At 37.2% G+C, this 14,111-nt stretch overlaps 1 protein-coding gene across 2 annotated transcripts in view; it reads left to right on the forward strand.

Moving 5' to 3' along the window:
- The window catches only part of gpd2 (glycerol-3-phosphate dehydrogenase 2 (mitochondrial)), a 38,703-nt gene that overhangs the window by 16,013 nt on the left and 8,579 nt on the right, over window positions 1-14,111 (forward strand). For both annotated transcript variants that reach the window (XM_048200624.1, XM_048200625.1), the window contains 7 exons: window positions 1,190-1,354; window positions 1,920-2,064; window positions 2,180-2,373; window positions 9,735-9,869; window positions 10,565-10,740; window positions 11,335-11,466; window positions 13,648-13,806. In XM_048200624.1, the coding sequence (XP_048056581.1) occupies window positions 1,190-1,354; window positions 1,920-2,064; window positions 2,180-2,373; window positions 9,735-9,869; window positions 10,565-10,740; window positions 11,335-11,466; window positions 13,648-13,806 (1,106 nt within the window). The remainder of the gene's footprint in view (window positions 1-1,189; window positions 1,355-1,919; window positions 2,065-2,179; window positions 2,374-9,734; window positions 9,870-10,564; window positions 10,741-11,334; window positions 11,467-13,647; window positions 13,807-14,111) is intronic.

The following is a 14,111-nucleotide window of genomic DNA, read 5'->3' on the forward strand; positions in this document are numbered from 1 at the left end:
TCCTCGAGTCCTCGTACTTAAAGGATTAGTTCACTTCATAATTAAAATTTCCTAATAATTTACTCACCCCCATGTCATCCAAGATGTCTTTCTTTCTTCAGTTGAAAAAAAATTAAGGTAAACATTCCAGGATTTTTCTCCATATAGTGGACTTCACTGGGGTTCAATGGGTTGAAGGTCTAAATGTCAGTTTCAGTGCAGCTTCAAAGAGCTCTACATGATCCCAGACGAGGAGTAAGAGTCTTATCTAGAGAAACGATCGGCCATTTTCTAAAAAAAAAAAAATAAATTATATACTTTTTAACCACAAATACTCATCTTGCACTGCTCTATGATGCACCACGCATTACATAATCACTTTGGAAAAGTCTCCATCTCATTGTCTCCTCCAACTTCAAAATCATCCGACATCATTGTTTACTTTTTATTTTTATTTTTATAAAGGCCGTTTGATTTAGTCTTTGCATGTTCCTTTTGTAGACACTGGATCGGTACTTCTGCCTACGTCACGCGTGACCTTTCCAACATGATTATGTAATGCGTGGCGCATCACAGAGTAGTGCAAGATGAGCATTTGTGGTTAAAAAGTATATAAATTTTATTTTTTTAGATTGTTTTGCTAGATAAGACTCTTATTCCTCGTCTGGGAAGCTGCACTGAAACTGGCATTTGGTCCACTTTGGTCCACTTAAGTCCACTATATGGAGAAAAATCCTGGAATGTTTTCCTCAAAAAAACCATTTCTTTTTGACTGAAGAAAGAAAGACATGAACATCTTGGATGACATGGGGGTGAGTAAATTATCAGGAAATTTGAATTCTGAAGTGAACTAATCTTTTAAAATGGCTTTAAAAACATACTAAACAGTATTTTATTAAAAATGTAAAAATGCAGAAAGTTTTCTGTGATGGGTTGGGTTAGAGTTAGTGTAGGAGGATAGAACATATAGTTTGTACAGTATAAAAACCATTACGTCTGTGGAAAGTTAAGAGGTTAAATCTGACAAACACATTTTTAGAGATTCTAGTTTTATGGGGAAAGTGTTTCAATGTACTGCAAAAAAGTTTTAGCTTTAGGGATGGTACTAATTAGCTTTATTTAAATGAAGTATAAGTACTATACTTAGCTTACTACGTTTATGTTTTTTGTGCATGTGTATTGTGTGACATTCTGCTACGGCTCTTTTCAGGACAGCACAATGACGCCCGTATGAACCTGGCCATCGCTCTTACAGCGGCCCGTCATGGTGCTGCTATCGCTAACTACACAGAGGTGGTTCATCTGCTAAAGAAACCAGATCCAAAAACGGGACAAGAGAAAGTTTGTGGAGCCCGCTGCCGAGACATGACCACAGGTGAGATATGCCCATACCGAAAACTAAATGATCTATTTTAGTGCAAGAAAACTGACATTTCAAGTTTCAAAAGGTGCGGTCGCATTAGCAAAATTTGCAGAATTTTAACTGACAAAAAAGGTACGTCGTCTGTTGTCAATGGTGTCGCGATTTATGAAGCACAGCTCAAACAGAAGTCACTTTCAAACCAAGCAGGTTTCTGACGGTCAGCGCAACGAATACACCTGACCGACTTGAACACGTTGCGAAATCTGCGTGGGGAAGTCTTTCGGCCTCATACGCAATTTCAGATCGAGTGGATTCCTATTGAAATGACTGGATTTTGCCAAACAATGGTAAACGTGACTGCATTTAAATAATCAAAATATTGACAGAGATCTTAATGCAAGGTCTGCATATAGATGTCCACACAAACCAGTGTTAACTCATCACCTTTCAGTTACGCTTTTAAATTATTTGCTCATAATCCTTTTATGAAGAGATTTGTCTTCCATTCTTAGCAAATGACCCCTGAGGTCAGGTCAGCGGTGTTCAGTTCAGAGTAACACCTCGCCGTTGTTTGCAGGGCAGGAGTTTGACGTTCGTGCCAAATGTGTCATCAACGCTACCGGTCCCTTCACTGACTCGCTGCGCAAAATGGACAACCAGAAAACTGCCAACATCTGCCAGCCTAGTGCAGGAGTGCACATTGTCATCCCTGGATACTACAGGTACCTCCCTGAATTCTTCAAACTTGTTCTACCTCGGTTTTCCTCAAGTGTATTTTTATGGTGTTAACCGTGCAGAGAGAGATGACGTACGTCTGTATCCTCCTCCCTGTTATAGCCCAGACAACATGGGGCTGCTAGACCCTGCCACCAGTGACGGCCGTGTCATATTCTTCCTGCCCTGGGAGAAGATGACTATCGCCGGCACGACAGACACGCCCACTGAAGTCACAGCCCATCCCATCCCTATGGAGGATGACATCAACTTTATCCTGAACGAAGTCCGCAATTACCTCAGCCCTGACGTAGAAGGTAATATTACCCTGCCTATACCTTCTTTTGAGTGGTTTTAAAATGTGACATGCTGACAGCGCTACACCTAGAGCAAAAAGAAAACTGAAAATCTTTTTAATGCAAGACACTACAGGGGGAAAAAAAAACGCTTCTTTTTTCAGACTAGTAAAAGAAAACATCCAAAATGCACTTTATCTATTTCCGTCTGTAGATTTAAATTTCAACCCTGGTCAAAAAAAAAAAAACACCAAAATCTATTTAAAATACATTTAAGTATACTTCAAATCCATTAACATTTGTTGACATATCACTTATTGATATAAAATTATAATTAAACTTTATTTGGAGTATTTCTTTATTGCACAATGCACACTTTGGTAACACTTTATTTTAGGGTCTTTTAACTAGTTGCTTATTAGCATGCACATTACTAGAATATTGGCTATTTATTAGTATTTATTAAGCACATATTAATGCCTTATTCTGCATGACCTTATTCTAGATTCTTACCCCATACGTAAACTTAACAAATACCTCACTAACTATTAATAAGCTGTAAATTAGGATTTTTTTGAGGAGAAAATTCATAGTTAATAGTTTATATTCCCTATACTAAAGTGTTACCGATGTTTCTTAATATTATGCCTAAAAAGTGTTTTAATATCAGGATTGTATGATCTCTATATAATATCAGTCTTTAAATGCAAGATATTTAAAGTGTACCTAAAGTATACCTGCAATAGTTTCACTTTAGCACAAGCAAATATACTTCAGTATATCTTTAGTTGGATCTCAGCACTACTTCTGCACAATTAAAGTGCATTAAGAACAAAATTAGTTGTTCCAGTTTAGTAGACTTTAAGTATACAAGTCAGGCAGGCTTGTATTAGCTGAGTCTACTAACCAGGGCTGTAATCACCATAGACATTGAGGGGGACAAGGGCCAATCAAATCCAAGAAGGCGGGGCTTACTGTTCACAGAAGACGAGTGCGAAGTCCAATGCGATTCTTTTTCATTTTAGCAGTGAAAGAGCATGTGGTGAATAAGTAGCTAAACATTTTATATCTGTTTTATGATCGAAATATTCAGCGACTGACAGTAATATCCAGTGATGCAGTGAACTACTCAACAATTTTATGAAATTTCGCCGTTTTGAATTGAAAACATGCTATTATTTGATTAATGATTAATGTAATTCATAACTGAATGTGACGAGACAAGAAACATTTTGGGTTTTTGACATATTAGACAGACATACAAATATATTATTTGCAAATAGTTCAAATTGATTATTTAATAACTACAATAGACCTGGAACTTTTGCCCTTTTTTATTTCTTTTTCGTTATTCCCTTAAATCCCCTTTAATCTTTTAATCATTTAATTCCTTTTAATAAAAAAAAAAAAAATTATCCAATAACACCCTCCCTGGGAAAAAATGGTCCCCACCAATGTTCAAGACACGGTTACGGTCTTGCTAGTATCTAGTTGGGACTGATAACTACTCCAGGCGTCTCCCTCTGAAAGCAGAGGTATTGATTTTTGAGCGCAGCCCTCTAATTGTTCAAAGCGCGGTGGATGTGGCCTTGATTGCTTGATTGATTAGCTTCATAACTAATTTTCCCTTCGCAAAAAATGCTTCCTCCTTTCTCTGATTGTCGAGTAAGTCGTTAAGAGTTTGCTGAGCCTCGTTATCTCGTTCAGCGCTGCATGTGTCTTTCAGCTACTGTAGAAAGTCATCCAGCTGTCTGTTTTTAACAGAACACGTTCTCAAAAACCACAATGTGACGGCTGCCATGTGGCAGGGTGTCTTCTGTTTTGTTCCGGGCGAGAATTAGTGACCGGGCGACTGTGTTGACCCGGGAGGGTTGTTTGAAAGTGTGAATAAAGCAGATCGTGGAGAATGAGGATGGATTGAGCGATGCAAGAATGACACAGAGACCTTGCCTCTGGACGGAGGGCTGAGGCTGGACTGGACTCTGCTCTACTGAAGGCAGCTAAAGGGATTTGACTGTGGGAGATTTGTCACACTGACAGTGTAACGGCAAGATCTTGTTGTTTGTGCCTCAAGTAGAGATATTGTTTGAGAGTGAGAGAGAGGGAGAAGGATGATTGCAGAGATGGACAGAGACATTTTAACAATTTCTTTTTTGGACTCTAATATTTATTCTCATTTAAAATGTCTTTGCATTGATCCTATGGTAATCAATCACCTGTTTGAAGGAACCAATATAGAACTTCTAGCTGATTGCCAATAATTGTTTTATGTTTTAGATTACTGATATGATGGCAGATATAAATCTATAAAGTTTTTCCTTTTTTTTTTTTTTTCTAAAGAGGCGTTCACACACAAGCTCTAATCTAATCTGGATCAAAAATTACCAAATATGCATCAAACACTCTAAATATGACTATCCAAATTTATTTGCATAGAAGTTTTAAACAATAAATGTCATTCAAAGCAGCTTTACAGAAAATACAACCAGTAAACAGTGATGAGGAAAAAACTCCTTAGATACAGTGTCCTCTACAAGTATTGGCACCCTTAGTAAATATGAGCAAAGGCAGCTGTGAAAATAAATCTGCATTGTTTATCCTTTTGATCTTTCATTCAAAATGAAATCACAAAATTCTAACCTATCATTGAAGGAAAAGAATTGAAAATGGGTGGAAAAGCTCATTATGAAATAAATGTTTTTCTCTAGTTCATGTTGGCCACAATTATTGGCACCCAATTAGTGCAATGTCCTTTTCCCAAGATAACAGCTCTGAGTCTTCTTCTATAATGCCTGATGAGTTTGGAAAACACCTGACAAGAGATCAGAGACCATTCCTCCATACAGAATCTCTCCAGATCCTTCAGATTCCCAGATTCTCTATGTTGGTGCTTCTTCTCTTCAGTTCACTCCACTCATTTTCTTTAGGGTTCAGGTCAGGGGACTGGGAAGACCATGGCAGAAGCTTCATTTCGTGCTCAGTGACACATTTTTGTGCTGGTTTTGATGTTTGTTTTGGATTATTGTCCTGATGGACGATCCAACCACTGCCCATTATTGGATTTCTAGCAGAAGCGGTCAGGTTTTGATTTTTTATCTGTTGGTATTTGATAGAATCCATGATTCCATGTATCTGAACAAGACGTCCAGGACCTCCAGCAGAAAAATAGGCCCACAACATTAAAGATCCAGCAGCATATTTAACCGTGGGCATGGGGTGCTCTTTATCCATGTGTGCACCAAACCCATCTGGTGGGTTTGCTGCCAAAAAGCTCTTTTTTTAGTTTCATCTGACCATAGAAGCCGGTCCCTTTTGAAGTTCCAGTCGTGTCTGACAACTGAATATGCTGGAGATTGTTTCTGGATGAGAGCAGAGGATTTTTCTTGAAACCCTCCTGAACAACTTGTGGGGATGTAGCTGCTGTTTGATAAATTTTTTTAGGCTTTCTGAGACTCAAGACTCAACTAATCTCTGCAATTCTCCAACTGTGATCCTTGGGGAGTCTTTGGCCACTCAAACTTTCCTCCTCACCACACATTAGGACGATTTAGACACACATCCTCTTCCAGGCAGATTTGTAACATGTTTAGTTGATTGGAACTTCTCAATTATTGCCCTGATGGCGGAAATGGGGATTTTTAATGCGTTTGCTTTTTTCTTATACCCATTTTCTATTTTGTGAAGCTCAACGATCTTTTGCTGCACATCAGAACTATATTTTTTGGTTTTACTCATTGTGATGAATGATTAAGGGGATTTGGCCTTTGTGTTTCCTCATGTTTATACTCCTGCGGAACAGGAAGTCATGGCTGGACAATTTCATGCTCCTAGTCACCCTGGTGTGCTAAAAAAATGTAAATGTGAATGGGAATATACTTCAGAGATATTTTACTCAGAAGAATTTCTAGGGATGCCAATAATTGTGGCCAACATGTATTGGAGAAAAACATTTATTTCATAATGAGCTTTTTCCCCCATTTTCAATTCTCTTTTCCTTCAATGAAAGGTTAGAATTTTGTGAATTTTTTGAATGAAAGATCAAAAAGATAAACAATGCAGATTTTTTTTCACAGCCACCTTTGCTCATATTTACTAAGGGTGCCAATATTTGTGGAGGGCACTGTATACAGTATACATCAATAGATTATTCTTGAACGTATGTACAAACAGAGAGAACTCTTCTGAAAGTTCCTCAAGATTTAATTTTGTGCTTAAAGGGTTCGTTCACCCCAAAATGAGAATTTTGTCATTAATTACTCACCTTCATATTCTTCCAAACCCATAAGACTTTGATTCATCTTCTGAACACAAATGAAAATCTTTTAATGAAATCTGGAGGGACAGAAATGTCGCATATTTCAGTAAAAACCATGGGATTGTGGCAGAAATGTGGGATATTCATATTGAATTTTATTATATTATTAACAGACATTAAATGTATTAAAGGCACAATATGTAAGATTTTTAGATTAAAACATCCACAAACAACGTTATATACAACAAATACAACAGTGTTATATATTGTGTTGACTTGTGTACTTACATTATCCCAAACGTTTCTAACAATGTTTACATCCAGAGAAATCAGCAATTTTAACCAGGACACGGACCATGTCATTGCATCGCCTGTCAATGACGTCATATTCGCGCTGCCTTCGATTTTCAGTTTTACAATCTAGATCATCGATCTAGACTGCAAAGTGCACAAGTCTCTCATAGCAGCCACTAAGCAAATGCACAGAGTAACGTTATAACATACCTTTTAACACACTCAAATGTGTTTAGTATGATTGTTTTAACCATGTAAAACAGCGCTGCATTACCACACATATGCAACGAAAAGAGCGGAAGCAGCAGACTACAGCATAAGCATAAGAAAAGCTCAGCTGAACTCAAGAACGGTGTCTATCATTAGCATTCGCTCCAGCGGCCTTGTCCCACGGCTCTCGACCCGCCCTGCTTTATACCACCGTAATGTTGGTAAAACTGTAACACATTAGCTCAACCATGAACATGATTTCTGCCCGAGTCTGTCAGATTCCTTTCCATCAGCTTTGGATGTGATGTGAAGACGACAACTCCCATGATTCCACACTCATTCACAGCATCATCAAGCTATGCCTTTGTTTTGATTAAGCGACCTCTAGTGGCAAAAATTACATATTTTTGCCTTTAAAGTAGTTATTGAATATAATTACAGTATTTTTGTTAATAGGCTATAGCAGTTTTTATGCATTTGTATTACTAAATGTCTTTAGGTTACTGTTTTTGATAACAAATACCATAGAAACAATATAGTTACTTTGGTAGTGAGGTGCAATGCATGGTTTTACCTGTGGTTAACATGATCCAAATACTATTGAAGAATTTTGAATTTTACCTTATAAAAATAAGGTTATTGCAATTTTTACACATGCTACTGTTTTTGTTAATGAACATACATTTACATATGCATACCAACTCAAGCTACTGTCAAGTGTGCATTTCTAAGAGTCAAAACGTGTAAAATTAATTTGTGAAATGAAATGTTCACCTCCTTGGCAAACGTTTGTCATGTTGTGATGATAAAACCACAATTAACTTTCTAATTTCTACAATTTTCAATTAGGAGCAAAGATCTGCTATTAAAGGTGCCCTAGACTTAAATATTGAATTTATATTGGCATAGTTGAATAACAAGAGTTCAGTACATGGAAATGACATACACTGAGTTTCAAACTCCATTGTTTCCTCCTTCTTATATAAATCTCATTTGTTTAAAAGACCTCAGAAGAACAGGCGAATCTCAACATAACACCGACTGTTACATAACAGTCGGGATCATTAATATGTACGCCCCCAATATTTGCATATGCCAGCCCATGTTCAAGGCATTAGACAAGGGCAGAACGTCTGGATCTGTGCACAGCTGAATCGTCAGACTAGGTAAGCAAGCAAGAACAATAGTGAAAAATGGCATGATATTTTTAGTGATATTTGTGAATTGTCTTTCTAAATGTTTCGTTAGCATGTTGCTAATGTGCTGTTAAATGTGGTTAAAGTTACCATCGTTTCTTACTGTATTCACGGAGACAAGAGCCGTCGCTATTTTCATTATTAAACACTTACAGTCTGTATAATTCATAAACACAACTTAATTCTTTATAAATCTCTCCAACAGTGTGTAATGTTAGCTTTAGCCACGGAGCACTATCAAACTCATTCAGAATCAAATGTAAACATCCAAATAAATACTATACTCACATGATCCGATGTATGCATGCAGCATGCATGACGAACACTCTGTAAAGATCCATTTTGAGGGTTATATTAGCTGTGTGAACTGTGTTTATGCTGTTCAAGGCAAGCGCGAGCTCCGGGGGCGTGGAGCACGAGAATTAAAGGGGCCGCAACCTATATATCGGTGCATAGTTAATGATGCCCCAAAATAGGCAGTTAAAAAAATGAATTAAAAAAAATCTATGGGGTATTTTGAGCTGAAACTTCACAGACGCATTCAGGGGACACCTTAGACTTATATTACATCTTTTAAAAAGAAGTTCTAGGGCACCTTTAAACTTGAAAGAAATAAAAACTTGCCATTTGTCATGAAAATGATCGATATCGACTGATATGGAAATTTTTATTATGATACATTTTTTGGCCGTATCGCCCAGCCCTAATTATTATCTTCCCTTTTCAGCCAGTAATTTTAAAATGCTAATATTGGCCTATACCAATATGGTTGCCGATATATTACGTATTCCTAATTCCTAATCGTGACTCTTCGAGAACTCTCAGAGCGCGTTCCACAGCTTGGAAATGGACTGAATTCTCCCCTTGAGAATTAGATTACTTGAATGCATTCGACAGGCCAGCGCTCTATTGCTGAGGTTCATTTAGACTCTGTGTGTGTGTGTGTGTGTGTTATTGGTCTCCCAAGTCTGCTGTCTGCTGAGCTCCCTAGCCTTGTCATAAATGTTTCAGAGATGCCCTTTGATAATGAGAGTGCTGTCTGTGTTTTTCCCCCCATTCAGAAATATCAACCTGCATATTACAGTGGCAGGTGTACCGTGGATCGATACACAACTCCCTCTTAATAATTAATGCTTGAGATGTCACCACAATAGGGAAATTGACTCCGGACTCATACATGATGTTCCAGTAATGGTTTGTTGGTTTAACAAAGTAGCAAAGCAATTCAAGTTTTTACGGACAATCTCGCTTTCCATGCTCCCCTGTGGTCATTTATCAGATAAAGTAGCTTTTATTGCAGACATCACTGTCATTTTCATGTATGACATACAATAGCGTAGCCTATTGTAGTCCTGTCAGTCAGATACACGGCACGCACACTTCAGCTGTCAGAGATTGTCAGCGTTTCTGGTTTCTTTGGTTCTCAGTGCGGCGAGGGGATGTCCTGGCGGCCTGGAGTGGCATTCGTCCGCTGGTCACCGACCCCAGCTCCAAAGACACGCAGTCCATCTGTCGTAATCACATCGTCAACATCAGCGACAGCGGACTCATCACCATTGCTGGTCAGTGCCACTAATTTATGCCTTGGCCATATTTTCTTCTTTAAATTGGTTTAATTGGATTTGTGCAGTGTGAAAAAGATTGAAATTATTGATGCATGAATTCTTCCTTCAGTCGAAAAGAAATGAAGGTTTTTGAGGAAAACGTTCCAGGATTTTTCTACATATAGTGGACTTCACTGGGGTTCAACGGGTTGAAGGTCCAAATGTCAGTTTCAGTGCAGCTTCAAAGGGCTCTACACGATCCCAGACGAGGAATAAGAGTCTTATCTAGAGAAACCATCGGTCATTTTCTAAAAAAAAAAGTAAAAATTTATATACTTTTTAACCACAAATGCTTGTCTTGCACTGCTCTGCAATGCACCACACATTACATAATCAGTACTGTGGTAGGGTGAAAAACATCTCATTTTCTCCTCCAACTTCAAAATTGTCTGGCATCGATGTTTATCTTCTTTTGTAAAGATCGTTTGACTGTGGAGAAAAATCCTGGAATGTTTTCCTCAAAAACCTTAATTTCCTTTCGACTGAAGAAAGAAAAACATGAACATCTTGGATGACATGGGGGTGACACTTAATATGACAAAGTACTAAAAATACACAAACTCTGTTTTGTAATGAGGAATTGGCCAATTGGGTTACTGTCAAGTGTTCCTCTGTGATCATATAAAGATTTCATAACACTCTGTCTACTGTAGGTGGGAAGTGGACAACCTATCGTTCCATGGCTGAGGAGACACTTGATGCTGCCATAAAGGCCCATAACCTCTCAGCCGGGCCCAGCAGGACGGTCGGTCTAATGCTGGAGGGTGGGAAGGACTGGACCCCCACCCTGTACATTCGCTTGGTTCAAGACTACGGCTTGGAAAACGAGGTGGGTTTTGAAGCCTAACTGCTTAGCATTCTGCCAGTCAGAGGTCTTTGGAGCAGGTTCAACTGCTCCATAACGCCTCAGTCCGTCATGATTCTGTGGGGAAGAGAAAGTCTGGCAAACCCTTGTTTGGAAGCGCGAGAGCTTGATGGAGCCGTAGTGCTACCATGGATGTTGTTTTGCCAGCATATTTAAAAAGGTCAGCATGCAGATATTTTTGACAGCACTTGACCTTTGGTGAGAGATATAAAAGAAGAGTTTGAATCGATGTAAACGGGGTCGTGTTTATTTGTCAGAATGCTTAACGAAGCATAGGTGTTCATAAGCTAGTTAAAGAACTATGAAGAAAACATTTTAAAATCTTATAACATATTTAAAATCTATTACAGTGGGTTTCCTGTTAGGTGACTCGTGACTCAAATTTCCCACCATGAATTTTTTTTTTTAGATCTTTGAGTCACTACTAATGAGTGGATAACCTTAATCAGGTGTGTTTGATTGAGGAAACATGCAAAATGTGCAGTGTTGATGGGCCTCCAGGAATGTGGTTGGGAACCACTGACCAAAGGAATAACGTTTTATTTTCTAAACTCACAGGTTGCCCAGCACTTGGCAGCCACCTACGGAGGAAGAGCGTTTGATGTAGCTAAGATGGCCCACGTGACAGGCAAGAGATGGCCCATACTGGGGAAACGCCTGGTGTCTGAATTTCCCTACATAGAGAGTGAGGTAAGCTCTCTGAAATTCTAATTAACTTCTGAATTAACCTGTAGTTGACCATTTGCTAAGCCCTGCATTTGAAACATTGCTGACCAATTCTACCTTAGCAACTGGTGACATTGGTCATTTTCTCAGCCAAGCTTTTTTATGTAAAGAGGATCTGAGTTTTCGGATTTAAATGCAATTTTATGTTAATCCATAAAAAAACAAAATTGTTAAAATGTTGCTGCTGGGTCACTCTCATTAGTATGGTATCTTGTTTCCGCCACTGAATAAAAAAAAAAAAAGGAAATTGTGACCTTTTTATCTCACAATTTTGACTTTTTTCTCGCAATTACGACTTGTTTTTGCGAGTTATAAAGTCAGAATTGTGTGATATAAACTCAATTCTGAGAAAAAAAAGGTAATTGCTAGTATATTACATGCAATTGCAAGTTATAGTCAGAATTGTGTGATATAAAGTCACAATTGCGAGTTATGAAGTCAGAATTGCGAGATATAAACAATTGTGAGTTATAAAGTCAGAATTGCGAGATATAAACAATTGTGGGTTATAAAGTCAGAATTGCGAGATATAGTCAATTGCGAGTTATAAAGTCAGAATTGTGAGATATAAAGTCAGAATAGTGAGATATAAAGTCAATTGCGAGTTATAAAGTCAGAATTGCGAGATATAAAGTCAATTGCGAGTTATAAAGTCAGAATTGCGAGATATAAAGTCAATTGCGAGTTATAAAGTCAGAATTGCGAGATGTAAAGATATATATTCCTCAGAATGGGACTGTATAACTCGTAAATTGTGAGTTTATAACTCTCAATTCTAACTTTATTTCTCGCAATTCTGAGAAAAAAAGTCAGAATTATGAGATAAAATTTTCCAATTATCTTTCTTTATTTTTTATTTAGTGGTGGAAAGCTTCCATACATACACAGTATTCATTGTGTTTTTTTTTTGTTTTTTTTTCCAAAGCTTTTCACTTTAAAATGATTTAATTTTTACATTTTTGAAAAGTTCATGCTTTGTTATTTAATTTATGTTTTGATTCAGGTAATTGTAGGGCTGATAGTAAGAGTTCACCCTACCACAGTGAACAGTTCTGTGGTACAGAATAGTTCTGTTCATTTACACTAATGCTATCTCTTCTAATCTCTTCAGTTTCTTTAAAAACAAAAAAAACTGCGATTTGGCAATTTCATACTTCATTCCAGTCCATATGAGAATCATTTACTTATCATAAGGCTATATATAAAATCCAAATTTACCACTGTATTAGCATAATTTGCTGAAAATCATACTGTTTACAAAAATCTCTGATTCATTTGTATGTTATGTCCTGAGAGGCGGAGCTTAACAAAGGGTCAATTACTATAACTGTCAGCAAAAAATAAGTAAGATTTACACTTGGTCTTAAAGCTACACTTTACATTTAAAAATCTTGCGGATAATGCAGTCAACCTAAAAATGTCTTTAAAACAATTTAAGTTAAATCCTGCAGGTTTTTAAAAAGTCTTTACTTCTGATTGATCGAATTTAAAATATCTTAAAGCCGCTATACGGCCTAATGTGATCATTAAAGGCAATGTATTAATTAAATATGCTCATGATTTCAGAGCAGTTTGCAAACAGTTACCGCACATTTAGTCCAAGTGATTGCTTAATATCTGCTGTTGATGAATTATGACAATGTTTACTTTAAGGTGTTTATATAATAATATGTTGTAGACAGTTGCAAGAGTGCATATTTAATCTCCCTCATCTTTATGAATGAGTAGCTGGGAGTAGTAACACATATATTTTAAAATAAGAGTCCCAATGTATTTTGGGCTTGTTTATAATTATAAGCACCGCATTTAAACACGTTATTATTGTATGAGCAAAATCCAATATGGATCGATCTCTAATTCATATGTATTCATATGTTAGTACATAAATAATTGTCAAAACATATGTATATATTGAATTAAACATCTTAAGTATTTTAAACTTGCATTGCCCTGTTTTGCAGTTGAATGTGGGTCTGTTTAATTAAGTAATAGAATCTAAGATACACGATTTATTTTGAGATTCTATGTGTTTGTTGCGAATGGAACTATGGTATTAATTTTGTTTTTGCAGGTCTTAAAAAGGTCTTAAATTTTAAAAACTGCAGGTAAATAAGAGTGAAAGTGATTCCTTCTGTCTGGATTTAGGTGCAGTATGCTATAAAGGAGTATGCATGTACAGCCATCGATGTGATTGCTCGTCGAACACGACTGGGCTTTCTGAACGTACAGGCTGCAGACGAGGCTCTGCCACGTATCGTTGAGATCATGGGCAAAGAACTGCAGTGGACCGAGCAAAAAAAGAAAGTATGTCATTTACATCATGGTATATATTCTTTAGAAACTCATTTTATGTGGATTTTTTTAAAAGCTGAATCCACTTTAAGAGTGTAAATGAATTCTAATCTCAATTCAAATTCATCGGAACATTTTTGTTGCAATATATATAAAGTGATTTATGGAATTTATCTCCTAAATTGATTGTACAAACCTGCTACCCTCGCCCTGAACACAACTTTTTTTGTCCTGACCAAAAGCTAAAGGTCTCAGCCAGGTTAATTTAGGCAACAGCTAATAATAGACCTCAGCTATTGTTAGTGTGACTCTTAAAT

This window comes from Megalobrama amblycephala, linkage group LG8 (genome assembly GCF_018812025.1).
Source record: "Megalobrama amblycephala isolate DHTTF-2021 linkage group LG8, ASM1881202v1, whole genome shotgun sequence".
Taxonomy (NCBI): domain Eukaryota; kingdom Metazoa; phylum Chordata; class Actinopteri; order Cypriniformes; family Xenocyprididae; genus Megalobrama; species Megalobrama amblycephala.